Source organism: Acanthochromis polyacanthus, chromosome 1 (assembly GCF_021347895.1).
Source record: "Acanthochromis polyacanthus isolate Apoly-LR-REF ecotype Palm Island chromosome 1, KAUST_Apoly_ChrSc, whole genome shotgun sequence".
In the NCBI taxonomy this organism is placed as follows: domain Eukaryota; kingdom Metazoa; phylum Chordata; class Actinopteri; family Pomacentridae; genus Acanthochromis; species Acanthochromis polyacanthus.
This window is the reverse complement of record NC_067113.1, coordinates 35,977,935-36,002,589: the sequence shown is the minus strand read 5'-3', so window position 1 is coordinate 36,002,589 and position 24,655 is coordinate 35,977,935. Positions and strand designations below refer to the sequence as shown.

General features: G+C 38.5%; 2 protein-coding genes across 2 annotated transcripts in view; both read left to right on the top strand.

Annotated features, from left to right (window-relative positions):
• The first annotated feature begins 1,149 nt into the window (after positions 1-1,149).
• Positions 1,150-14,287, top strand: g2e3 (G2/M-phase specific E3 ubiquitin protein ligase). Its single transcript, XM_022211956.2, has 17 exons — positions 1,150-1,307; positions 1,887-1,958; positions 3,277-3,374; positions 4,178-4,279; positions 4,709-4,833; positions 5,969-6,137; positions 7,196-7,302; positions 7,376-7,492; positions 7,584-7,708; positions 7,785-7,920; positions 8,486-8,656; positions 8,737-8,885; positions 9,938-10,122; positions 10,206-10,378; positions 10,559-10,598; positions 11,037-11,208; positions 13,366-14,287. Exons 2-17 carry the CDS (start codon positions 1,907-1,909, stop codon positions 13,641-13,643), a joined length of 2,199 nt encoding a protein of 732 aa, XP_022067648.2. The 5' UTR covers positions 1,150-1,307; positions 1,887-1,906; the 3' UTR covers positions 13,644-14,287.
• A 1,256-nt stretch (positions 14,288-15,543) lies between these two features.
• scfd1 (sec1 family domain containing 1) overlaps positions 15,544-24,655 on the top strand; it is a 34,776-nt gene continuing 25,664 nt past the window's right edge. Inside the window, exons 1-10 of the mRNA XM_022211958.2 lie at positions 15,544-15,657; positions 17,271-17,341; positions 17,448-17,536; positions 18,938-19,028; positions 19,781-19,903; positions 20,222-20,309; positions 20,454-20,543; positions 20,870-20,925; positions 21,011-21,096; positions 22,606-22,705. Coding sequence (XP_022067650.1) covers positions 15,627-15,657; positions 17,271-17,341; positions 17,448-17,536; positions 18,938-19,028; positions 19,781-19,903; positions 20,222-20,309; positions 20,454-20,543; positions 20,870-20,925; positions 21,011-21,096; positions 22,606-22,705 — 825 coding nt within the window. The 5' untranslated portion in view covers positions 15,544-15,626. The remainder of the gene's footprint in view (positions 15,658-17,270; positions 17,342-17,447; positions 17,537-18,937; positions 19,029-19,780; positions 19,904-20,221; positions 20,310-20,453; positions 20,544-20,869; positions 20,926-21,010; positions 21,097-22,605; positions 22,706-24,655) is intronic.

Below are 24,655 nucleotides of genomic sequence, written 5' to 3'. Positions count from 1 at the left end.
AAATCAGCAGGAAGTGAACTGGAGGTAAACTGATGGACATGAATATTCCATCTGACAGTGACGACATTTTTCTCCTCTGCTGCCTCCACTCCTCAGTTTGTTTCACTTTTATTAAATATAAGTTCAATAAAGGGGTGAATAAATAAATAAACAGACTTGATGTTGATGTTTAAAACAAAAAATGTCCAAAATTATGAGCTTCTAGCTTCAAACATGTGAATATTTGCCAGTTTCTGTTTTCTAGAGTAGCATCAAAATTTGTCATATTTTGTGATGCTGTTTCAATAGAAATAAAGAACATTTTCTATGAAAAATGTGACAGAAAAAAAATCATATACTATGTAAATTATTTATCATGTTTTTTAAATATCAAATAATAAAATAATTATTATTGTATAAAGTGTTTTTTGTTTTTTAATCCCAATTTCAAAGATTTGACATATTTAAGGAGTACAATCACATTTATGAAAAATCTGATGTATTATATGAAAATCTGACATTGTATGAAAGAATGATATATATTAAACACAGCATAATTTATTAGATTTGTCATTTTGTGAATTATTGGACATATATTGCTAAAGAATATGATATGAAGGAAAAATATTTAGTGTCATTTGATTTCATAGAATGTCAAAATTATCATATAATGCTTTGAATAATGAATAAAATATGTCAGTTAATTTATGAAATTTGTCATTTTTAAAAAATAAAATTTCCCATTTTTTATACATTTTAAGTTTTTTATGACTATATGATGTAGTATTTTTCACATATTGCGTCATATTTGAATAAAATGTGTAATTATGCTATTTAACGCTATAAAATATGTAAAATAATTCATAAAATGCCATATTTTATAAATTATTCCATGTTTTTCATGCTATGTCACATTTTTCTTTAAAAAAATTGTCACGATTATTGAATTATTTAACATACCACCTTAAAAAATAAAACTCGTATAATAAAATTTATTTTTTTGTTTTGCATATTTTGTTCTGTAAAGTTGAAAATGAGTCACTGGAAGGAAAATGAACAAACATAAATAATATAAAACACAAACCGTCAGTCTGAACCCTGAGAGGGCGCTGCTGCAGGCCGCTGGAGGACCGTAGAAGAAGAAGAAGCAGCAGCAGCAGCAGCAGCAGCAGCAATCATCCGTAGAAGAAGAAAGGGAGCGGAGCCTTTTTGTTTTGAAAGAGGGAAATTTAAAAGTTGGAGCGACGTTAGTCTGAAAGCGACTCAAACAAACGGAATAAATCCGGAAAAATGACAGAAAACTGAAGCTTTTCTCTCCCAAATGTAAAGTAAGTTCACAGATAAACGTTCTGTCTTTTAAAGGAACCTTTAATATCGAAGTTTTGTTCTTTAACGGTTGAATTTCTGACTCACTTTGTGGTTAAACACAGACGTTAACGAACGAGCGACTTCTTTTTTCTCTCTTAGTAAACACAGTTGTGTTGTTTTAAATAGATATTTAGCTTATTAAACTGTACCTGAATGTCTTTACAATAACGTATAGTAACAGTTTATGTGGGTTTATTATGATCCGACCTGCTAGCTGTAGATGCTAACACAAAGCAGCAGCCTGGAGGTGCGTTTAAAGGTTCCTGTTGCTCTCATATGGGGATCTGGTGGTTTTAGTGAATAAGATACACATTTTACATTTTAAAATGTAATAGCTGCAGCCGATAATGTAATAATGCATCCAAAGGACTGCATTTCTTGGAAATATTTTTTTTTGCAGTTTTTATGCAGTTTGCTCATCAAAAATAGGTCTGGTCGACGTCATAGTCATCATATTCATTCATCATCACAGCTCTGTTTATGTTTTCTACTGAAGGACTCTGAGATGTTAAAGGTCTGTACATTTTTTGCTCCTGCAGAATCCATCAACACCGACAGGATGAAGAAGAAGAAGATGAGAAGGTCTCAGGTGGACAGCATGGAGAAGGAGTGTGAGTTCACCTTTAATATACAAACTCTGTTCAGATCATTGAACACTCAGTCAGACAATCCTGCATCTAAAACTGGAGAGAATTCACACAGTTTCCATGTAAATAAGCTGTTTTTTAACCAACGCTACCGTCTGCTCCGAGAATTATTAGCTGCTTATAAGCTCCAAAAATATGAAATTTAAAGGCGTCTCTTTCATTCTGTGTGGTCAGTGTGTTAATAGACGTCTGCTGGTCTTGTTGTTTTGTCTAGCTTTTGACATTTTGTGTCTCATTTTGTGGGTTTTGTGTCTTAATTGGGTTGTTTTTTTGTCAGTTTTGCCTAATTTGGATTATTTTGTGTCTGTTTTTTGTTGTTTTCTTTCTTGTTTTTTCTCTAGTTAGTGTCATTTTGTCCGATTTTTTTGTTGCTTCGTGTCTTATTTTAATCTTTTTTGCTCTCATTTTTTGTTTTTTGTCTAGTGTGTCTCATTTTGTTGATTTGTGTCATTTTGTCCGATTTTTTTTTGTTGCTTCATGTCTTAATTTAATCTTTTTTGGTCTCATTTTTTTCTTTTTGTCTAGTTTGTGTCATTTTGTGTCTCATTTTGTTGATTTGTGTCATTTTGTCCGATTTTTTTGTGCTTCATGTCTTATTTTAATCTTTTTTTGGGCTCATTTTTGTTGTTTTGTGTCTAGTTTGTGTCATTTCGTCTTGCTTTTTGTTGTTTTTGTCTGTTTTTGTTGTTTACTTTCTCATTTATTGTCTGGTGTGTCATTTTGTGTCTCATTTTTGGTCGTTCTGTGACTCATTTATATTTTTTTGTCTCTTTATGGTCATTGTGTTTGAATGAATATGATTGAATTTCCCTTCGGGAATGAATAAAATCCCTGCCTTCAGTCAGCTGGGATAGACTCCAGCACCCCCCGCAACCCTAGTGAGGATAAAGCGGTGGATAGAGGATGGATGAATAACATGATTCTATTCTCTTCTGTCTCCTCCTTCTGTGAATGTTTTTCTATCTCCATGTCTCCAGTCTTTTCCTCTCTCCTCTGCTCATCATCAGTAGATGTTCCTCCATGCTGGATGGATCTCCAACAACCTGCTCCTCTGTTCTCTGTTTCTGATCCATACTGACTTTATTTTATTGATTTTTATCTTCAGTCTCTCTGTGGAAACACTGCCTGCAGTTCAACCTGAGAACTCTCTCACTGTTGTGTGTTGTGGGACAGTATAATGTGAATTTTTCTTCTGACACGCCGTTTACACCGTGCTGCAGCGCTGTGAAGCAGAAGGACTCACACATAAATAAATAAATGAATGTTTTGTGTTTGTTTGCAGGCTGTGCTCTGTGCCGGTTCAGTGACGATGATCCGGCTTTGTTTGGGGAGAAAGTGACTCTCAAAGAGCACAAACTGTCCGTCCACTACTTCTGTTTGGTGAGTTTATGCAGATAAACATGTTTATTTACTTAAAACAGCTTTAATGGAATTCAGAGGATTTACAACTAAAAGACAAAAACATGGGATGATAAAAATAGTCTGGGAGACTAAAGCACACCGAGATAAAATAGTAAGATACCTAAAAAAATAAGGATTGATTAAAAAGAGAGATTTAATGACTATTTTTTTTAGTTTTATTATTATTATAATCGTAATTAAAGCACTTACATTAAAAAACACAAAGTAAAAGTACAAAAACAAACAAATTGAAACTATAGTATTTAAAAACTGAAGCTGTGTTCATTCATGCATTTATATTTGTTTAGAAACGGACACAAAGAACTAGAAAGTTTTAATCACTTTGTTGGATTCTTCAGCGTCACAAAAACATGAAAAATATCAAACTTTCAGATGCTGTTTTTGTTGAACCACTATCAGGAAAACATTACATGATTGTCACGCTTTGCATTTAATAAGTCTTTTGTTTAATATTTATACCTGTCAGGGTGAATTTGTTTTATTAATCTCATTCTTTATTGAAAGCTGCTGTTTAAATCTGCTGCATTTAATGATAACTTGACTTCTGTACATATATATTATGTTGTCTGTTAAAACGCTTTATAAACCCGTCAAAAGTGCTGAATAAATTCAGTAATTATCGTTAGAATAGATGCAGATTATTCTTCTGTAGAACAAGTTAAAAGGTCTCATTCCGTCCTTCATGTTCCTCAGATGTTAGAATCAGTTGTTTGACATAAATTAGAACTGATATCAGACTGTGTTTCTTTATTGTGTCTCAGCTGACGTCTTGTGGAGTTTACCAGCGAGGAGAAGAGAACGAAGGCGTCTTTGGCTTCCTGGTGGACGACATCAAGCAGGAGATCCGACGCTCAGCTCGACTGGTGAGGAAAGAAAACACTAAGTCTGTTTAAATACGAGTTTAAACCTGTGAAAGATTCAGTCAGGAATAAAAATATAGAGAAGTGCAGCCCTCTGTGTGTTTACACAGACAATAACCGTATCCACCAATTATAAATCTGATCTGGTTTGCATAGTTGCAGAATGTCACTATTCACCACCCCCCTCTCTCGTGATCCTTCTTCCCCAACGGTTATGTCTTTGTTGCACTGGGTGATTTACAGTATTTAGTATTTATTATTGTGGGTTTTTTTGTACTGGGCTATTTATGATATTTATTACTGTGAGTTTTTTTTTTGCACTTATCAACTTCGCTGTATGGATGCTCTGAGCGCAGTTTCGTTGTTCTTGTGACAATGACAATAAATATTCTGATTCTTCTGTTTGTTTGTTTGTTTGTTTGTGAGCTGCAGATGTGTTTCGTCTGTAAGAAGAAGGGAGCGTGTGTCGGCTGTAACGTCAGGAGCTGCAGGAAGATGTTCCACTTTCCCTGCGGGAGGAAACGGATGTCCGTCTCTCAGTTTACCGGACTTTTCCCGTGAGTTCTGACCGACACGGACCCGTTTCAGAACCACGTTTTTACACTCAGCTAGCAGGCTAACAGGCTAACAGCTACTCTATCTGGTCATTCTCTGACTTCAGGGTTTTCTGTTGTCTGAAATCTGGTGAGTCAAGATTTCAGGAGTTTTTATTTGTCTCTTATGGTCTGTGCAGTGAAATTCATGGTGACTGTTCCTCAGTAAAAATGACACATTATTAAGAACAAATGTGGGAAAAAATCAGAAGAGATTGTTCTTGTTTTCAGAGAACCTGGTCGATAACTGGTCCTTTAGGTGTTTTTTTTTTTTTAGATTTTGTGCTTTTTAAATCAGCTGGTGGGTTTTTAGAGTTCAGAGACTTAACTAAACAAAAAAAGCATTTCAATTAACTTATTTAGTGGAGTTCCTAAATTTCTACACCAATATTTCCACTTTTCTTACAATAGTTTATCAGTTTCCTGTATCAGTTATTGATCTTCCTGATAGTAAAGATCAAACTTCTCCACCCAGAGAGGGCTGACGTGGTCCAGATGAGACACAAAACGACAAAAACGAGACACAAAGGGACAAAAATGAGACATAAAATGATAAAAAGGAAGACACAAAGGGACAAAAATGAGGCATAAAATGATAAAAAGGAAGACACAAAGGGACAAAAATTACACAAAACGGCAAAAACGAGGCGTAAAACAGAAATGAGACACAGAGCGACAAATGAGACATAAATGAACAAAAACAAGACACAAAACAATAAAAAGGCATAAAACAAAAATGAGACAAAAAATGATAAAAAGGAAGACACAAAACAACAAAAATGAGGCATAAAATGATAAAAATGAGACACAAAACAACAAAAAGGAAAACAAAACGACAAAAATTACACAAAACGGCAAAAACGAGGCATAAAACAGAAATGAGACACAAAGCGACAAATGAGACAAAAACAAGACACAAAACAATAAAAAGGCATAAAACAGAAATGAGACACAAAGCGACAGAAACGTCATCAGCAGGTTCTGCTAGCATGTTGTACGACTAAATAAGATAAAACAGACTTTATTGATCTCACAAAGGAGAAATTTACTGTTACAGAGCTCTTAGGAACAAAAAACTGACTTGTGTTTGCGTGTGCAGGTCTTACTGTCGGGACCACGGTCCAGTTCAGACTCTGGGTGCAGGTCTGGACCTCAGCCTGCCTCAGTCCTGCTCCATCTGTCTGGACTCCATCGACCCCGTCCTCTCCTTCTCCGTCCTCAAGTGTCCGTCCTGCCACACCAGCTGGTTCCACAGAGACTGTGTGCAGGTAGAGAGCATCGGTCTGTTTTACAACGCTCTGACTTCACACAGAAGTCATGAAATATGTTTCTGCACAATCTAAGGTTTTGTTCAGTTTGTTTATTTGTTATTTGGGTTCTGGGAAATACTTTGAGAACTTCATGTTTTCAGATCTGGGAATTTTTGCAGTTTAACCCTCAAAAAACAAATGAAGCCATTTAAGGGTTTAATATCTCGAGAAATAAAACTTTTGACTTGAAAGTTGTCCAAATTTAGTCAAAATGATATTTTAAAAAAATCCAAAAAAATGTTCTAAAATGTCTTGAACCTGTAAAAAAATTACTAAAAATTGTCCAAAATGACAATAATGAATATTTATTGGCCATGGAACATAGGTTTAAAATTCATTTAACCTGCCAGAAATTACACAAAATTTGTTCCAAATTACTTGAAACCTCTCTAAAATGGCAAAAACTAAATTCCAAAATGACAATAATGAAGAATCACTGGTCCTTGGAAATGAGGGAAAAGTGCTAAACGTGCAGCCCAGGCTGGTCTGGTGTCTCCATGACGTCTCTGTGAGTGTTTATCTGTGGATGGATCCATGTTTCCACTAAAATCCAGTCTGTGGTCCACATTTCTCCACCTGTTGAGGCTCTAACATCAGTAGAACCTGCTGTGTCTTCATGGTGGCATTTTCTGAATGTTCTCCTACAGATACTGGAAATAAAGTCTGATTATCACAGTGAATCTCATGTTTATGTGACAAAGTTCTGTAACCAACCGGAGCAGTGAAACAGGAGATGAGTGCTGCAGTAAAACAACAAAAGGAAACAGCAGGAGTTTTATTTCTGGAGCTGTTGGAACCTTCAAGTTTGTTTTTTGACGATGAAAATACAAAAAGTTCCAGGTTTAAAACAAAATTCGGCCAAAAAGTTTCCTAGAATTTAGTTCTGCGTCCCACTGGTGTCCAAAGTGAACCTTCAGGTGACGTTCTGCTGCATCGACGGCAGACTGAGGAGATCAGTGACTATGTGAAGCCCTAGACGTGTACCTGCTGACCTCCTGGTTGTGTTTGTGTGTCAGCGTCAGGCCCACAGTGCAGGACTCTTCTTCTTCAGGTGTACTCTGTGCAACAACAAGGAGAGCTTCCAGGAGGAGATGCTCAGGATGGGAATCTACATCCCAGAGAGGTGAGGCAGCCGTTTAGTCACTCAGAGCACTTGGAGCTTCTTTTGTGGTACAAACGTCCCGTGCTTCCTGCAGAGATGCATCGTGGGAGCTGGAGGCCAACGCTTTCTCAGAGCTGCTGGAGGTTTATAATCGCTGCGATGCCCTCAGCTGCCTCTGTGAGAAAGGACGAGCTCATTCTGCCAAGAGCGGGTAAGAAACCCACCAGTTACTGCACGTTTTAGATGTTTAAACCATTTAAATGTCACAGAAATGCAGCGAAGTTCTGCTTTGTTTTTCAAAGCTGGTTCGAGGTGATCCGCTGCCGGCTGTGTGGATCCACAGGAACCCACAGAAGATGTTCAGAGCTGCAGGTGGACACCAGAGACTGGGCCTGCAGCGAGTGCACCCAGGCCACCGACGGGAAAGGTCCGGATCAGTCGCCGGGGTTTAGGCTCATGTTTTACCTCTATAAGCTGATAAAGTGTGTGTTTGTTTTCTACAGCCTCTCTGGTCACGTCTCCTCAGGGAGTTCAGAGGAGGAGTCTGCTGTCCAAACGCCACCTGTCCCCCAACCACTCCCCCGTCAGCCGTAAAAGGTGCACTAATCTAACGCACCTGTCCTCTGTCAGCAGTAAAAGGTATGCAAATGTAATGCACCTGTCCCCAAAAATATGTAAAAGGTACTTAAATTGAACACACTTGTCCTCTGTTACCCATAAAAGGTACATAAATCTAAGTTACCTGTCCTCAAAAAGCTGTAAAAGGTACACTAATTTAACACCTGTCCTCCATCAGCAGTAAAAGGTACATAAATCTAACACACCTGTCCTCCATCGGCAGTAAAAGGTACATAAATCTAACACACCTGTCCTCCATCGGCAGTAAAAGGTACATAAATCTAACACACCTGTCCTCCATCGGCTGTGGAGTGCACAAAAGTAATAGACTTGTTGTTCAAAGGTACACGAATCTAACGCACCTGTCCTCAAAAAGCTGTTAAAGGTCCACAAAAATAATGCACCTGTTGCTCAAAGGTACATAAATGTAACATGTAAAAGGTAAATAAACCAAGCTCACCTGTCCTTCATTACTTCTTAAAGGTACATAAATCAAACACACCTGTCCTCTGTCTGAGTTGTTTGTTTGGGTTTTAGTGATTCTCTGTAGAACTTTCAGAACTCTAACGGCGTCCGTCTCTGTCAGACCCTCCTCACCTGTGCAGGCCGGCTCACCTGAGGAGCTGCTGCAGGTGCTGCTGCCTCAGCTCCGCCCCCTCAGCGTGCAGGTGGAGGTGAGAGGAGACGAGGTTCTGTCTGCGGGTCTGGAGCTGGTGAGGAGGACCGACTTCGACCCGTCTCTGGTTCTGTCCGTCAGGTCCGTAAACTCTCCACCTTCTCTGTTATTTTCCTCACCTGCGGCTCCTCCTCACCTGGCGGCCATGTTTGTGGTTCCAGGTTCACAGAGGAGACTACGTTACCCAGCAGCCCGCGGGGCGGGGACTCGGCCCGGCAGAACTTCCTGAAGCTGTTGGTGCAGCAGATCCAGAACTGTGTGGTGTTTGAGGGTCCAGAAGGAGCCAAGAATCTTGCGCTGAACTCCCAGGGTACCGAGAAGTTATTGATTCTCACTGATTGATTATTTATCTTTTATTTATGTTGCTATTTCTTCCTTTATGAATCGTTCCATCTAATAATTAACGGCCTTTTTATTCATTATCCATGTAGTTATTTATCTATTTATTTATCTCTTTATTTCTTTCTAAGTTTATCTGTATTTATCGGGTTCCTATCTTTATATATTTAGTCATTTTACTTTTCTGTATTTCTCTTTACTTTATCTATATAGTTATTTATTCATTCATTAATTTGATTATTTATGTATTTATTTATCAGTTTAGTTGTTTATGTATCTATATAGTCAGTTATTTATCTATGTATTTTAGCTTTTATTTCCTTATTTTTGTGTTTGTCTTTTCTTTAAAATATTTTAATCTGTCTGTTTCTCTTTCTTTCTTTAGCTAAGTATTTGTTTATTCATTTATCTATTTATTTTTTGTTTACCTTTGTATTTTCTTATGTATTTATTTTAAATCTCTCTGAAATGATTTATTGATTTATTAGTTAATCTATTTACGTATTTATTTATCAGTGTAGTTGTTTGTTTCTGTAGCTATATAGTATCTTATCTTTCTATTTTATCTTTTATTTCAGTATTTTTGTTTTTGTCTTTTTTAATATTTCATTTATGGCTACTTCTTTATCTGTATAGTTATTCATTTCTAGATCAGTTTTGACTTTCTGTACTTCTGTAACTGTTTGTTTCCATCGTTATGCTGCGATCGTACATGAACAGTTTCTGATTGGTTGTTTTTTATAATCATATGATGTAAACGTCTCAGACATAAATACATCATGTTCTGTATTTAGAGTTTATATTTCTGTCTGTATGTTTGGATCCAGCTGTATGTGAGGATGATAATTATTATAATTGTTGTTATTATTATTTTACTGTGTTTATATTTCATATTTCTGTATATTTCTGTCTGTATTTGTCCTCCAGCCGTACGTGAGGACCTGTATTTAAATATTATTATTATTATTTTACTGTGTTTATATTTCATATTTCTGTATATTTCTGTCTGTATTTGTCCTCCAGCCGTACGTGAGGACCTCTACTTTGACGTCGGCTGTCTTCTGGCTCTGTCTCTGGTCCACGGCGGTCCACCGGTTGGATTCTTCTCTCCGGCTCTGTACCAGTGTTTGTTCAACCATCCGGCCCACCGGCCGCTGACCGTCGGTCACATGACCCCCGACACGCCGCTGACCCATCGAGTCCTCCAGGTGAGCAGACGTTCTCTCTGGTTGGACACCAGAACTGCAGAAATCCAGGAATCTGAGGCTGAACTTCTGGTTTTCTGCTTCAGATCGCCGAGGCCGAGTCTCTGGAGGAACTCGGAGAAGCGATGGCGTCGAGCTGCGGCTTCCTGGAGGTGGCCGGATGTAACCGACCAATCGGCAGCATGGAGGAGAGAGAAGCTCTGGTGGAGGATCTGGTGAACTTCACCATGATCACCAGGATGCAGCTTCCTCTGCAGAGGTGGGACAGAGCACAGAATAAACAGCTTTACAGGATACAGGAGCTTTAGAGTCGCTGTTCTCATCACAGTGAAGATGTTGTTCACGTTTTTTCTGCTTTGTCTTTCCATACATTTCCCTTTTTTTATCATACAATCTGCAAAGAGCGCTAACTGTCGTCACTCTGCTTGTTTTCCTGCAGGTTTCGTGAAGGTTTGCAGACTTTGGGTGTCTTTGATCAGGTGATTGAAATTTACTTTTCCTGACACGAATTCTGATTGTTTGAATAAAAATAATATCCAGAGATCTAGAGGTAAACATGATCAGCCTGCATACGCTAAATCAGTGAGACCATGTTCATTTGTTTGACAGAAATCTGCATTTTTCTGATATTTCTGACCCGTTGATCAACAAATTAAATAAACAGTTTATTTAAATTAAACGTTAATCTGCAAATCTGGTTAAAAATCTTTTATTTCAGTTCAAACATGCTGTGACTCCAGCTGTTTAAATAAAAGAGAAGTTCTTGAAGTTGGGGTAGATTTGGTGGAACTCTAAAACATAATTTAAACAGATTAACCGCTAAATGCTCTGCAGCGAGTAGAGGAATAAATAACAGCATCGTCTGCATAGAGGTGGATAAAGTCTGATGATCTAAACCGATGTGTGGTCTGCTGCAGGTCCAGCTCTTCCCGTCGGCTTTCCTGGAGGTTTTCTGTGAAGCCTCGGATCATCTCACGGCTCAGACGGTCGGTCGACTCTTCACCGTCGCTTTCTCTGAGCAGGAAGACAAACTGAACCGAGAAACGGCCGTCGTGGCCTACTGGAGACACTTCCTGCTCGAGTGTGAAGGTAAAAGGGATTTATTTAAGCTGCAGATTTATTCAGACTGATGATTCAAAGTGAGAAAAGCTTTCTGTGGTAATTTCAAGTGTTTAACTGAACTCATGACAACAAGAATGTTGAACATTAGCAGGTTTGTTCTGCATCATGAATACTTTTAGTGTATTTATTTACACTTTTCTGAGTGTAAATGCAGCACTCTAACTTGTACACACGTGGACAAAATTGTTGGTACCCCTCAGTTAAAGAAGGAAAAACCCACAATTCTCACTGAAATCACTTGAAACTCACAAAAGTAACAATAAATAAAAATTTATTGAAAATTAAATAATCAAAATCAGCCATCACTTTTGAATTGTTGATTAACATAATTATTTTAAAAAACAAACTAATGAAATAGGGCTGGACAAAAATGATGGTACCCATAACTTAATATTTTGTTGCACAACCTTTTGAGGCAATCACTGCAATTAAACGATTTCTGTATTTGTCAATGAGCGTTCTGCAGCTGTCAACAGGTATTTTGGCCCACTCCTCATGAGCAAACAGCTCCAGTTGTCTCAGGTTTGATGGGTGTCTTCTCCAAATGGCATGTTTCAGCTCCTTCCACATATGTTCAATGGGATTCAGATCTGGGCTCATAGAAGGCCACTTTAGAATAGTCCAACGCTTTTCTCTCAGCCATTCTTGGGTGTTTTTGGCTGTGTGTTTTGGATCGTTGTCCTGTTGGAAGACCCATGACCTGCGACTGAGACCAAGCTTTCTGACACTAGGCAGCACATTTCTCTCCAGAATGCCTTGATAGTCTTCAGATTTCATTGTACCTTGCACACTTTCAAGACACCCTGTGCCAGATGCAGCAAAGCAGGCCCAAAACATTACTGAGCCTCCTCCATGTTTCACCGTAGGGACAGTGTTCTTTTCTTCGTATGCTTGGTTTTTGAGTCTATGAACATAGAGTTGATGTGCCTTACCAAAAAGCTCCAGTTTGGTCTCATCTGTCCAAAGGACATTCTCCCAGAAGCTTTGTGGCTTGTCAACATGCATTTTTGCAAATTCCAGTCTCGCTTTTTTATGAGTTTTTTTCAGCAGTGGTGTCCTCCTTGGTCGTCTCCCATGAAGTCCACTTTGGCTCAGACAACGACGAATGGTGCGATCTGACACTGATGTACCTTGGCCTTGGAGTTCACCTTTAATTTCTTTGGAGGTTGCTCTGGGCTCTTTGGATACAATTCGAACGATCCGTCTCTTCAATTTGTCATCAATTTTCCTCTTGCGGCCACGTCCAGGGAGGTTGGCTACTGTCCCGTGGGTCTTGAACTTCTGAATAATATGAGCCACTGTTGTCACAGGAACTTCAAGCTGTTTAGAGATGGTCTTATAGCCTTTACCTTTAAGATGTTTGTCTATAATTTTTTTTCGGATGTCCTGGGACAATTTTCTCCTTCGCTTTCTGTTGTCCATGTTCAGTGTGGTACACACCTTTTCACCAAACAGCAGGGTGACTACTTGTCTCCCTTTAAATAGGCAGACTGACTGATTATGAGTTTGGAAACACCTGTGATGTCAATTAAATGACACACCTGAGTTAATCATGTCACTCTGGTCAAATAGTTTTCAATCTTTTATAGAGGTACCATCATTTTTGTCCAGGCCTGTTTCATTAGTTTGTTTTTTTTAAATAATTATGTTAATCAACAATTCAAAAGTAATGGCTGTTTTTGATTATTTAATTTTCAATAAATTTTTATTTATTGTTACTTTTGTGAGTTTCAAGTGATTTCAGTGAGAATTGTGGGTTTTTCCTTCTTTAACTGAGGGGTACCAACAATTTTGTCCACGTGTGTAAATGTAGTATTTTTATTACATTTATTTCTCTCATTTTTTGAAAATATTTACAAGGATTTTCTTGCCAAATTTGGGGGCTTTGTTAAAAATAAAACTTCAAGGGAAACTTAAGGAATTATTGGAATTTTCTTCCTGAAGGTTTTGTAAATTTTCAGAAATTTGAGGAATTATTTTGCTGAATTTTAGGTTTTTTTTCAGACAAGGAAACAATATTTTTGGTTAAACATGTGGAGTTGTGATGCGTTTACACTAAAAATAAACCGTTTGAGCTCCTCAGTCGGTGAGGTGGATCCTGATCTTAAACTCTGTCGGTTTCAGTCGGTCGGAGCTCCGTCTCCCTGCAGGACCTCCTCCGGTTCTCCACCGGGGTCCAGGATGTGCCGGCGGTCGGCCTCCTTCCTGCTCCCTCCATCTCCTTCCTCCACCCTCCAGGGCTCCAGGAGGAGGACCAGAGGGACGAGGGTCTCTTCCCCCAGAGCCACCCGGAGTCCAAACGCCTGCTGCTGCCCATCAGCTCCTCCTACCAGAACTTCAAGAGCTCCATGGAGCAGGCGGTGAGCCACCGAGTCCATCTGCTGCTGCCTGCAGAGAGCTAGAGGAGGCGACGCCAGCTCCTCCTTCAGTCTGGTCCAAACTCATTGAAACTGTTTTTATTGTTATTATTACTGGTCGTTTAGTTTGAAAATAGTTCCCATCTGTTTCCCAAAGGTCCTCGTGTCTTATTATCTAAAATCAGCTCGACTGTTTGCTCATATTTCACTTTCTCTTTATGTACATCATATTGTAAGCAAATACCAAAGCTCATTATGAACCCACTGATTAGTTTTTCTCAGTAAATATCGCACCACAATGATTATTATTATGGAAGAATCTCTGCTTTTCTGTTTCATTTCACACATAAAGCATTAGAATGTCTTAATTTTCTCTTTTTCAAACTTCATCTGTAAACCGTTAAAGATCTTTTGTGCTGATTTTATATCTTAGTTTGTTAGTTCTGTTTTATATTGTACAGTTTGTTCTCTCGGCTTTTTTTGCTTCTTGCTTCTGTTTGTTGTATTTTTGTTGTTTTTACAATATTTTGTAAAATGAACAAGTTTATTCTCAGATTTTATGCAGCTTTTAAAGATGTCTGTGTGTCGTTGCTGAAGAGTTTAAAGCATGTGAGGACGTTATTTTACCGATGTTGGGAGCAATGATGATTTTTAGGACTTAAATAAATCCATCATTGGTTAAGTTTTAAGGCCATTGTGATGAGAACATTCAAACATGAATCCAGATTCATTATTTAGGTTGAATTTATACTCTTTATATTGTTTTCCTTATAAAACTGACCCCTTTCTTTGGAAATTATAGTTTTTATGAAGTTACCAAGTGAAAAAATCCAATCTGTAATAGACTTAAAGAATAATTCACAAGGTATGAACCCTGAATCAGCGCTTGTCAAAATATTCATTCTTTATCTAAAATCTTCTAAACATAACAAGAGGATTAAATCTCTCATTTGTAAAGTTAAAAATTCCACCAAAAATTCCAAAGAACATTTCACAGATGTCACAGATGTCCTATGGTCATATTTATCTTGCTTATTTGGTGTCTTTTTTTGGTGAAGTTTTTGGTTTCTTCCACTTCTTTCCTTCTTGAGAATGAATGAAGTTACATTGATGGTTAGAAATGAAAGTTTACAGGATTTTGGGTTCAAATTCAGGAGGTTTATGTCCCTGAACAGAAGTCACAGAGAGCTCAGATCCAATAAAAGAGACATTTAGAGAGATGACATGCAGTGTGGAACATTTTTCTGTCTTTAAACAAACTCAGCAGTCTGGGAATTTATCAATACAATACCTGCATAAAATGTCAGGAACATTCAGTAAGACAGGTTTTTTAATCTTTACACCACTCAATGTACAAAGAAAGTATATTTTCTTCAGGTAATAGTAGTACTGTACAAATACGACTGAATTATCTTAACTTTTAGTTCTAATTTGACCCAGGTTTTGATTAAATTTATGCACTGCCAACTCTTTAAGAACTTTAAGAGCCTTCAAGCTTCTAACAATCAGCTTTGGTCACCACTTCCTGATCTTCAGTGTTTATCTATTTCTTGAGAATTGTTGATCCAAACTGTTTCAAACTCACCACTACACTTCCTCTGCTCCACAACAATAAATTTGCCAAATTTGAAGCAAATTGGATAAATATCTGTCAAGAAAATCAAAGAACAGACAGAAACATTTGCCGAGATTATCTGATTTATTAGTGAGATGTTTCAGACGCAACAATTAACTTAAACTCTTTACTTCAACTTCAAATTTTCACACATCACATTTACAAAAAGTTTTATTTGAAGGTGCTGTATTAAATGTAAAGAAAAAAATCGTCTGTCCTTGTTGGTCCCTGGAAACAGCGGGAGAGTGAGACCTCTTCATGCTACACTCTTTGACGGGCCTCAGTTTTATTGTTGGTCTCCGGTAAAAACTGGCGGAGTGAGACCTCTTCATAATCCGCTCCTCTCTGATGGTAAGCTGACGTCGCCTGTTGCCACGTCATCAGCCGCTCCGTCACCACCAACAACATCCAACATGGCGGCGTCTGTCCGGGAGAAGCAGACAGGTGAGAGGAGCGGCTCCATTTCCTCCGGTAACGGTCGCATTTACCGGCTGACAGCGGCGGTAACCGGTGGCGGAGAGCTGCACCGACGCGGGGTCTTACCAGAGAGCGTTTACCCCGCGGTGTCAGGCTGCTAACCGGCTAACTAACCAGCCTGAACTAGCTGCTTAACAGACGTTTCTGTTTCACTTCAGCTCACTTCTGGTTCACTAACAGACTAATTAACCAACTAACCAGCAGCACAGCTAGCTAGTTAACTGACTAGTTAATTGAGCCGTTAACCAGCCCTTTAGCCTGCCAGCTAACCGTACTGCTAGCTTTATAACGGTAGAATTAGATGGTGAAGTTAGCATGTTGCTAACGGTGATGAAAGCAGTAAAATGCTAAAATGCCATGAATATTCCAAATTTTTCTGAAGTTTCAGGACGTTTTATAAAAAATAAATAAATCATGCAGCGTCAGAAAAGTTTTATAATTTACGTTTAGTAGTTTTGTGTGCTGAAAATGTGTAAATATTGAATTATTTCCTACCAAATCACAACTAACAGACTGATAGCACTAAAGACAGATCAGGTATTTTCCTAATTCCCTCTAAGTCTACAGCAGACAGAAATGATACTAAAAAATACTCTTCATTTCAGTTTCAGGATTAGTTCCTGGTTGTTTTGTCTCAATTCAATTTATGGCTCCTTAGTTGTAGCAGAAAACTCAGAGATAACCACTGTACGGTGAGCAACAAATGCTTATTGCCTGGTTGAACCCAATTCACAATGCTGTCCAAAACCCACGCGTGAGGCTGGAGCTCCGCAGACAGCGTTCCCATCTGACTGGGAAAAAGGGAGCAGTTAAATGCAGCACTGATTGCAGGTGTGTTCCGTCAGGTGGCGACCCTCGGCTCCTGATCAGGCACACTCGGTGTGAAGATGGAGGGTCGTCACAATTAGCAGTATTACTTTAGAAAATTTCAGTCAACAGAAACAAACAATAAACAGAAGAATGAGAAAATGGATGATTTCTTGATGTTATTGTTAGTTGGAGCCTTATCTGGTTTTAAATTATTTATAAAGTATTTTTTCTATAAGTTAAATTCAAATTCTGTCTCCTATTGTCTTTTCTCTCAGACAAACATCAATTCTCTTATTTCAGAATCTTGAAATAGGAATTGTTTAAATTTTTTTCCTGATTAAAACTACATGGTTTTATTAATTGATTGATTGATTGATTGATTGATTAACAGCTGCTGATTAATTATTATTTTTATCCCCCGCCTCCACGAAGTGGAAAAGGGGGATATAGGTTTGGCGTCCGTCCGTCCAAGATGAAGGGGACAGCTTTTCTCAGAAACTGTTACAGATACGATTACGAAATTTAGTGTGTAGCTTCACACCATGGACACCTTGATCAAGTTCGAAAATGAGACCTGTGCGATAATATTTAACAGAGTTATGGCCCTTTATCACTATTTTGGATATAGACTCATAGACATCACATGTGGGGGGGGATATTGATGACCATGTCGTCTTGTAATTATTGCTTAAATCTATGATCTGTACATCAATGAGGAGACTCTGATCTGTGAATATGTGACAGATTTGAGTCTTTTTGTTTTATTTTAGTCGCTTTAAAGCGAATGCTGAACTTCAACGCTCCTCCTCTGAAGAACACAGCAGCCGAGCCAGTATGGAAGGTAACTCACCTGAAACACACCTAAAAAAATTAAAATTCTTTTCCACCAGGCGACCATACTAACCTGTGCTAACCGTCATGTGTTTGACACTTTTGGTTCTGTGCAGGTTTTGATTTACGACCGGTTCGGTCAGGACATCATCTCCCCGCTGCTGTCTGTCAAAGAGCTGAGAGATATGGGAATCACCCTCCATCTGTAAGACACTGCAGCATTTATATCCTTTATTCATGTTAGACATGAATTCAGCCAGAAAGAATTGTAGCTAGTAGTCAACCAACTGGTAACAAGAAAAATAAAATCCATGAGTTGAATTAAATGTTCCACAGATCATAAACCAACAGAACCAGTTGGTTTTAGGAGATTAAGTCACTGCAACCTGGTTAGTTTCTATTTAAATGAATATGATTTATAAAATATATCAGCTGCTGATCCAGAACCAGAACTATTTAGGAATAAAACAGAGACAGTCGGCTGCTGCTTCTAGATGATCAGATGGTGGTTTGTTGAGCTGCTTAGAAATACCGACGACTTCTTTGTATCTCTTCGTGTTTGTTTTTAGTGATTTTGCTTGTCTTACTGGTTGTTTTGTGTTTCTGTGGTTGTTTTGTGTCTTTTTGTGGTTGTTTTGGGTCTTAGTGGTTGTTTTGTGTTTCTGTGGTTGTTTTGTGTCTTTTTGTGGTTGTTTTGGGTCTTAGTGGTTGTTTTGTGTTTCTGTGGTTGTTTTGTGTCTTTTTGTGGTTGTTTTGTGTTTATTTGTGGGTGTTTTGTGTCTCTCTGTGGTTGTTTTGTGTCTCTTTGTGGTTGTTTTGTGTCTTTGTGGGTGTTTTGTGTCTTTTTGTAGGTGTTTTGTGTGTCTTTGTAGGTGTTTTGTGTCTTTTTGAGGTTGTTTTGTGTTTATTTGTGGGTGTTTTGTGTCTCTCTGTGGTTGTTTTGTGTCTCTTTGTGGGTGTTTTGTGTCTTTGTGGGTGTTTTGTGTCTTTTTGTGGGTGTTTTGTGTTTATTTGTGGGTGTTTTGTGTCTCTCTGTGGTTGTTTTGTGTCTCTTTGTGGTTGTTTTGTGTCTTTGTGGGTGTTTTGTGTCTTTTTGTAGGTGTTTTGTGTGTCTTTGTAGGTGTTTTGTGTCTTTTTGAGGTTGTTTTGTGTTTATTTGTGGGTGTTTTGTGTCTCTCTGTGGTTGTTTTGTGTCTCTTTGTGGGTGTTTTGTGTCTTTTTGTGGGTGTTTTGTGTCTTTGTGGCTGTTTTGTGTCTCTTTGTGGCTTTCTGTTTCATTTTGTTTTTTATGTTTCTCACATTTTGTGTTTATTTTCACCGATTTTGGATCACCGTGTTGCCATTTTCTGTCTTTTTTGTCTCCTTTAGGATATTTAATGTCATATTGTCAGTTTTGTGTATCTTTGTGATCATTTTGCATCGAGTTCTTTGCTGAATACCTGAGAATACAGATCTGTGCAGAGCAGAAACACTAACCGAACACAGTGATAAATGCGCAGTAATGTGAGGAACAGTTGTGTTTTAGTTGGTATTTCTGTGAATGTTCTTCCATCCTGTGTTGTGTTTCTAAGTTAAACATGTTAACGTTTAGTTTTTGTGTTTTTAGGCTGCTTCACTCTGACAGAGATCCGATTCCAGACGTTCCAGCTATTTACTTTGTGATGCCCACGGAGGAGAACATCGACAGGATCTGTCAGGTTCTTTCACGTTTAACTCACTTTACCTGTCTGCTGAGAGTTTAGTCTGGTGTTGACGTGTTTGTGTTGTAGAGGTCCAGAGAAGATGAAGAGAAACACAGGAGACTCAGATGACTTAGGCTGTAAGGTTCACTGATATCGGGAGAAGTGACACCGACAGAGCAGCAGTTCATGCCACCATCAGTTCTGAGGATTCTCTCTGAGTTGGGAGAAGATTTAGATTACAGACGAACATGGAGATAATTCGTTTGCTTAGTCACGTCAGAATAGAGATTATCTGACCTCGACCAGAGCAAAGAGTCCTGGTAGGTCTTCCTCCTGCAGCGTCTGAATATCTGAAGACCAGATTAGGGCGAGATAAGGTCAGAACCTGAGGACGGGAACAGGGACCAAAGGTGGAAACCTGCTCTAACATGTAGAATAGTTACTCTGCTAAGGAACAGGGGGACTTATGTGATGATCGGCGTCTGTTTGCAGCATTACTCAAAAACAGACCCACGGATTTGGATGAAATTTTCAGGGAAGATCAGAAATGACACAAGGACCAAGTGATTAGATTCTGGCAGTGATGAAGCTTCTAGTCTGGATCCACGGATTTGACTAAATAGTGGTTCAAAATTACTTAAAATGGGTCCAAAATGATTCAAATTTTAGATTCATTATGTTGTGCTTTTATTGGTTTTGTGTATTTGTGTGTATTTATTTGTTTATTTCTGTATTTTGTGTATATTAATGTATATTTATGGGTGTAGGACCTGAGGAACCAGCTGTACGAGTCGTACTACCTGAACTTCATCTCTGCCATCAGTAGGAGTAAACTGGAGGACATCGCCAGCGCCGCTCTGGCCGCTAACGCCGTCAACCTCGTCACCAAGGTTACCACGGTTACGCTCGTCTTCTCAGGAACATAGATATGAATAAATGTAGAAATACGTCAGTGTGGAAATAAGTAAATATAGGAAATAAATATGAATATACGGTAATAGATGTTTTCCTGCGTTTATTTCGGCAGTTTTTCATTCAAACCTTTTTCCCAATGAGCTGTTTTATCTGTATTTTCCTGTCTATAAATCTATAGTTGTGAACTTTGCTCTCTTCTTCACTGATAAACCTTCAGGTTGGACCCCTCAGTAGTTCCTCCCTGTGTTTTATTGAACTAAACAAACTGCTGTGGTTCTCTTTCTTGCGTCCAGGTGTTTGATCAGTACCTGAACTTCATCACTCTGGAGGACGACATGTTCATCCTCTGTCACCAGAACAAGGAGCTCATATCCTACCACGGTAACACGCTTTATGATGAATTATGGATGTTTACGTAATTTTAAGTTGATTTATTGAATACTTCTGCTAAAAGTCGATCACCGGGCATTTTTTAAAAACGAATGATCTCAGAAAGCATTTAATAAATGAAGCTGTCACCTGCAGCCATCAACAGAGCGGACATCCAGGACACGGACATGGAGGCCATCATGGACACCATCGTGGACAGTCTGTTCTGTTTCTTCGTCACTCTGGGTGAGAGCAGCTCCTTCTGATTTAACTGCATTTTTCCTGCTCCAGTGTGTTCCTGCCTCTGACCACCAGGTGGAGCTGTAGTCTGTTTAAAAAAGGGCTGAACTGTACAGAGTTTATCTATTCAGAGTCAGATTTATTTTTGAATAAAGTACAAACTGCTGCTGAATGAACTCAATCAGCTGTTAGAACTCATATTTATATTTATTCATCTTTCAAAGTGAACCTTCATGTCTCATCAGCTTTGAATAGCATCTATAAACATCTGTGTACGTGAGTGTTTTCTTGTGTTCGCTGAGCTGAGATTAATAAATCGTGTTATTGATCAGGTGCTGTGCCGATCATCAGATGTCCTCGAGGAAACGCAGCAGAAATGGTGGCCGTGGTGAGTTCTCTGACACACTTAAACCCTCCAAAGTGTAAAGTCTGAAACATTTGCAGCTTTAACACTAAACATGTGTTCTGTGTAGAAACTGGATAAGAAGCTCAGAGAGAACTTGCGTGACGCCAGAAACAGTCTGTTCACCGGAGACAGTATGGCAGCCGGACAGTTCAGGTCAGTGATCGGTTAGATTCTGTCTGCTCATGAACGTCTGTTACACGTATTGTATTGCATAGCATAGCATAGCGCAGGTTACCATAGTTTAGTATAGGGTAGTATAGCATGGCATAATGCAGCATAGCATAGTTTAGCATTGCATAGCATAGCATATCATAGCATGGCATAGTGCAGGTTACCATAGTTTAGTATAGCATGGCATAATGCAGCATAGCATAGTTTAGCATTGCATAGCATAGCATATCATAGCATGGCATAGTGCAGGTTACCATAGTGTAGTATAGCAGGGCATAATGCAGCATAGCATAGCATAGTTTAGCATTGCATAGCATAGCGTAGTTTAGCATTGCATAGCATATCATAGCATAGCATAGTGCAGGTTACTATAGGGTAGTATAGCATGGCATAATGCAACATAGCATACCATAGCATAGTTTAGCATTGTATAGCATAGCATATCATAGCATAGCATAGTGCAGGTTACTATAGGGTAGTATAGCATGGCATAATGCAACATAGCATACCATAGCATAGTTTAGCATTGTATAGCATAGCATATCATAGCATAGCATAGTGCAGGTTACCACAGTTTAGTATAGGGTAGTATAGCATGGCATAATGCAGCATACTTTAGCATAGTATAGGGTAGTATATTATATCATAGCATAGTATAGTTTAGCATTGCATGGTATAGCATAGCATAGTATAGTTTAGCATAGCATAGTTTGGCATTGCATGGTATAGCATTGCATAGTATAGCATAACATAGTATAGTTTAGCATTGCATAGCATAGTTTAGCATAGCATAGTATAGTTTAGCATTGCATAGCATAGTATAGCATTGCATAGCATAGTATAGTATGGCATAGTATAGTTTAGCATTGCATAGTATAGCATAGCATAGCGTAGTATATTGTAGCATAGTATAGGATATATATATAGCATAGTGTAATGTAGCATAGTATAGCATAGTGCAGCACATTATAGCATAGCATAGCATAAAATAGCATCATATGATATAGCATAGTGTAGTAAAGCATAGAATAATGTATTATTATTGCATGGTATAATGTAACATAATCTAGTGTAGTGTGATGTAGCCTTAGACTGAGAGAAATTCTGTAATATGTATAGTATGGGATATTATAATATACCATAACATAATGTAGTATTGTAAGGTACTGTATAGTATAGAACAGAACAGCATTATGAAATAAAATATCCTTGATTAGACTACAGAATAGCACCGTATTGTATAGAATTATATATTATTGTATTGATTTAAATGAGCTTGAATCAGTTGATTTTTTTTTTCCCCATTCACATAATAATCATTCCAGTATTTATAAACTAAACTAACACATGTTCAGTTAAACTTTAGCCTAAATATCGTCATGATAGAATTATCAGGAAGGACAAAGAGAATGAATGACTGCAGGACCTCATCTCCCATGATGATCGCTCTGTCTCACATGTTTCCTGTGTTTCTCGTTTATCTCTCTACAGCTTCCAGAGGCCTCTGTTCGTCCTGGCAGACCGTAACGTGGACATGGCCACGCCCCTCCACCACACCTGGACCTATCAGGCGCTGATCCACGACGTGCTGGTGAGCTGTCAATGTCCACAACATTGAACAACCTGAACATTGCCACAACATTCTCACAACAGATATTGATCAACAGGTGGATGAATAGGTGTGATGACACATTAGTATAGTATAACATAGTATAGCATAGCATATTATAGCATAGTATTAGCCTAGCCGCGCTAGACAACCCACGGCAACGAATTTAATTCTCTGCCAGGGTGGGTCTAGTTACCCTCGGTAAGCCTCGAGGTTGGATGCTCCTAAAACTGGCCGGACCAATCACCATGAAGTGTAGAGTCAGAAGGCGGGCGTAACTAAGTGATGACAGAGGCGTGACGATTCTGACAGAAACAACCGTAAACAACCATAGAAACAAGGATAGACAAGAAGATGGCTGCGCACAATAACCAGTTATCTTTCGACTCGGCTTTGGCCACAGCCCTTAAAGATTTGAAGCTAAAATTCAACTTGAAAGATAAACAAAGGATAAGATAAGAGAGATAAATACGGCTTCACCGAACTCCCGCATCCTCTGATTTCTGGTGCTCTCGAAACTACGTCAGCCTATTCGTTGCGCTGATTGGTTGTATACCTACCCAATTGCTGCAGAGTGATTTGAAAGACAACCTTTTAGCCGCCTCCCTCCCTGTCGAGAGTTCCTAGACCCTTGCGTCTTCAGACCTGGGTCTAGCGCGGCTAGGCTAGCATAGCATATTATGGCATAGCATAGTGTTGGTGGAGCTGACTGAAAACGTTGGCATAACCAGAACTACCAGTGGAAAAGTTTGTCTGACACACACACACACACACACACACACACACACACACACACACACACTGTGTAGTTCATGCAGAGCCAGAACACTGTCAGCCTCTGAGGTGCTGAGGTTAATACTGACACCACTGGAATGTAGAGTTACATGGACGTATTATGTAACATGTCATCAGCACACACACACACACACACACACACACACACACACACACACACACACACACACACACACACACACACACACACACACAGGCTGTCAAAATACCAATATTTGGCAAACCGAGCCCAGAAGACTTCACTCTGAACGAGTCGTTTGGTCTCAGATTGGTCCTTCAGGACTAATTTTCCAGCAGATTTTTGCTGGAAAATTAGCAGCAGGAGAGTTCTAAAATTTAACTGATGTGATAATGGAGCGCAGCAGCACATAACACATGTTAGTTTATTTAAGAAGCCATCATTTACAGGAGGCACTTTTATTTTTAAGGTCACCTAGAATGCGTTTTCATGTTTTAATGTTTAAAAACATATTTGGTCCAAAAGATGTAAAAACCATACAAAATAACTTCAAACTTGTCCAATATGGCTCAGAAACTGTTAAAAATGGCCCAGAAACTGTTAAAATGACTCAAAAACTGTTGAAAATAGCTCAAGAACTGTTGAGAATCACTGAAAAACAGCATTGCAGAGTATGACTTGAAACTTGTCTGATGGGTCAGAAATTTGTCTAAAAAGACAAAAACTTTACCTAAAATGCTTCTAAATAACTCAAAACCTTTACAAAATGAATTTAAAAAATGAATTGAAATAACAGCAGTCATTTTAGTTGGAATATTTTTTTCCAAAATGATTTGAAAATCATTCAAGAAAAAACTGCTCAAAGACTTACTGTTGTGCAAAAAACTTGAAACTTGTCGAAATGGCTCAAAGATTCTTCAAAAAGATTAAAAAATGTGCAGACTGACTTGAAACTTGGCCAAAATGACTCAAAAACTTGGTAAAAATTTCTCCAAATTTCATAATATGACTTGAAACTTGTGTAACGGCTCAGAAATTTGGACAACAACTTGACCACAAAAGCTCCTAAATACTTCAGAAATTGTCTAAAAGTAGTCAAAAATGAATAAAAATAGCTTCTGCAGTCATTTCAGTTTGATGATTGGTGATCCAAAACAGTTGGAAATTGTCGTAAATCG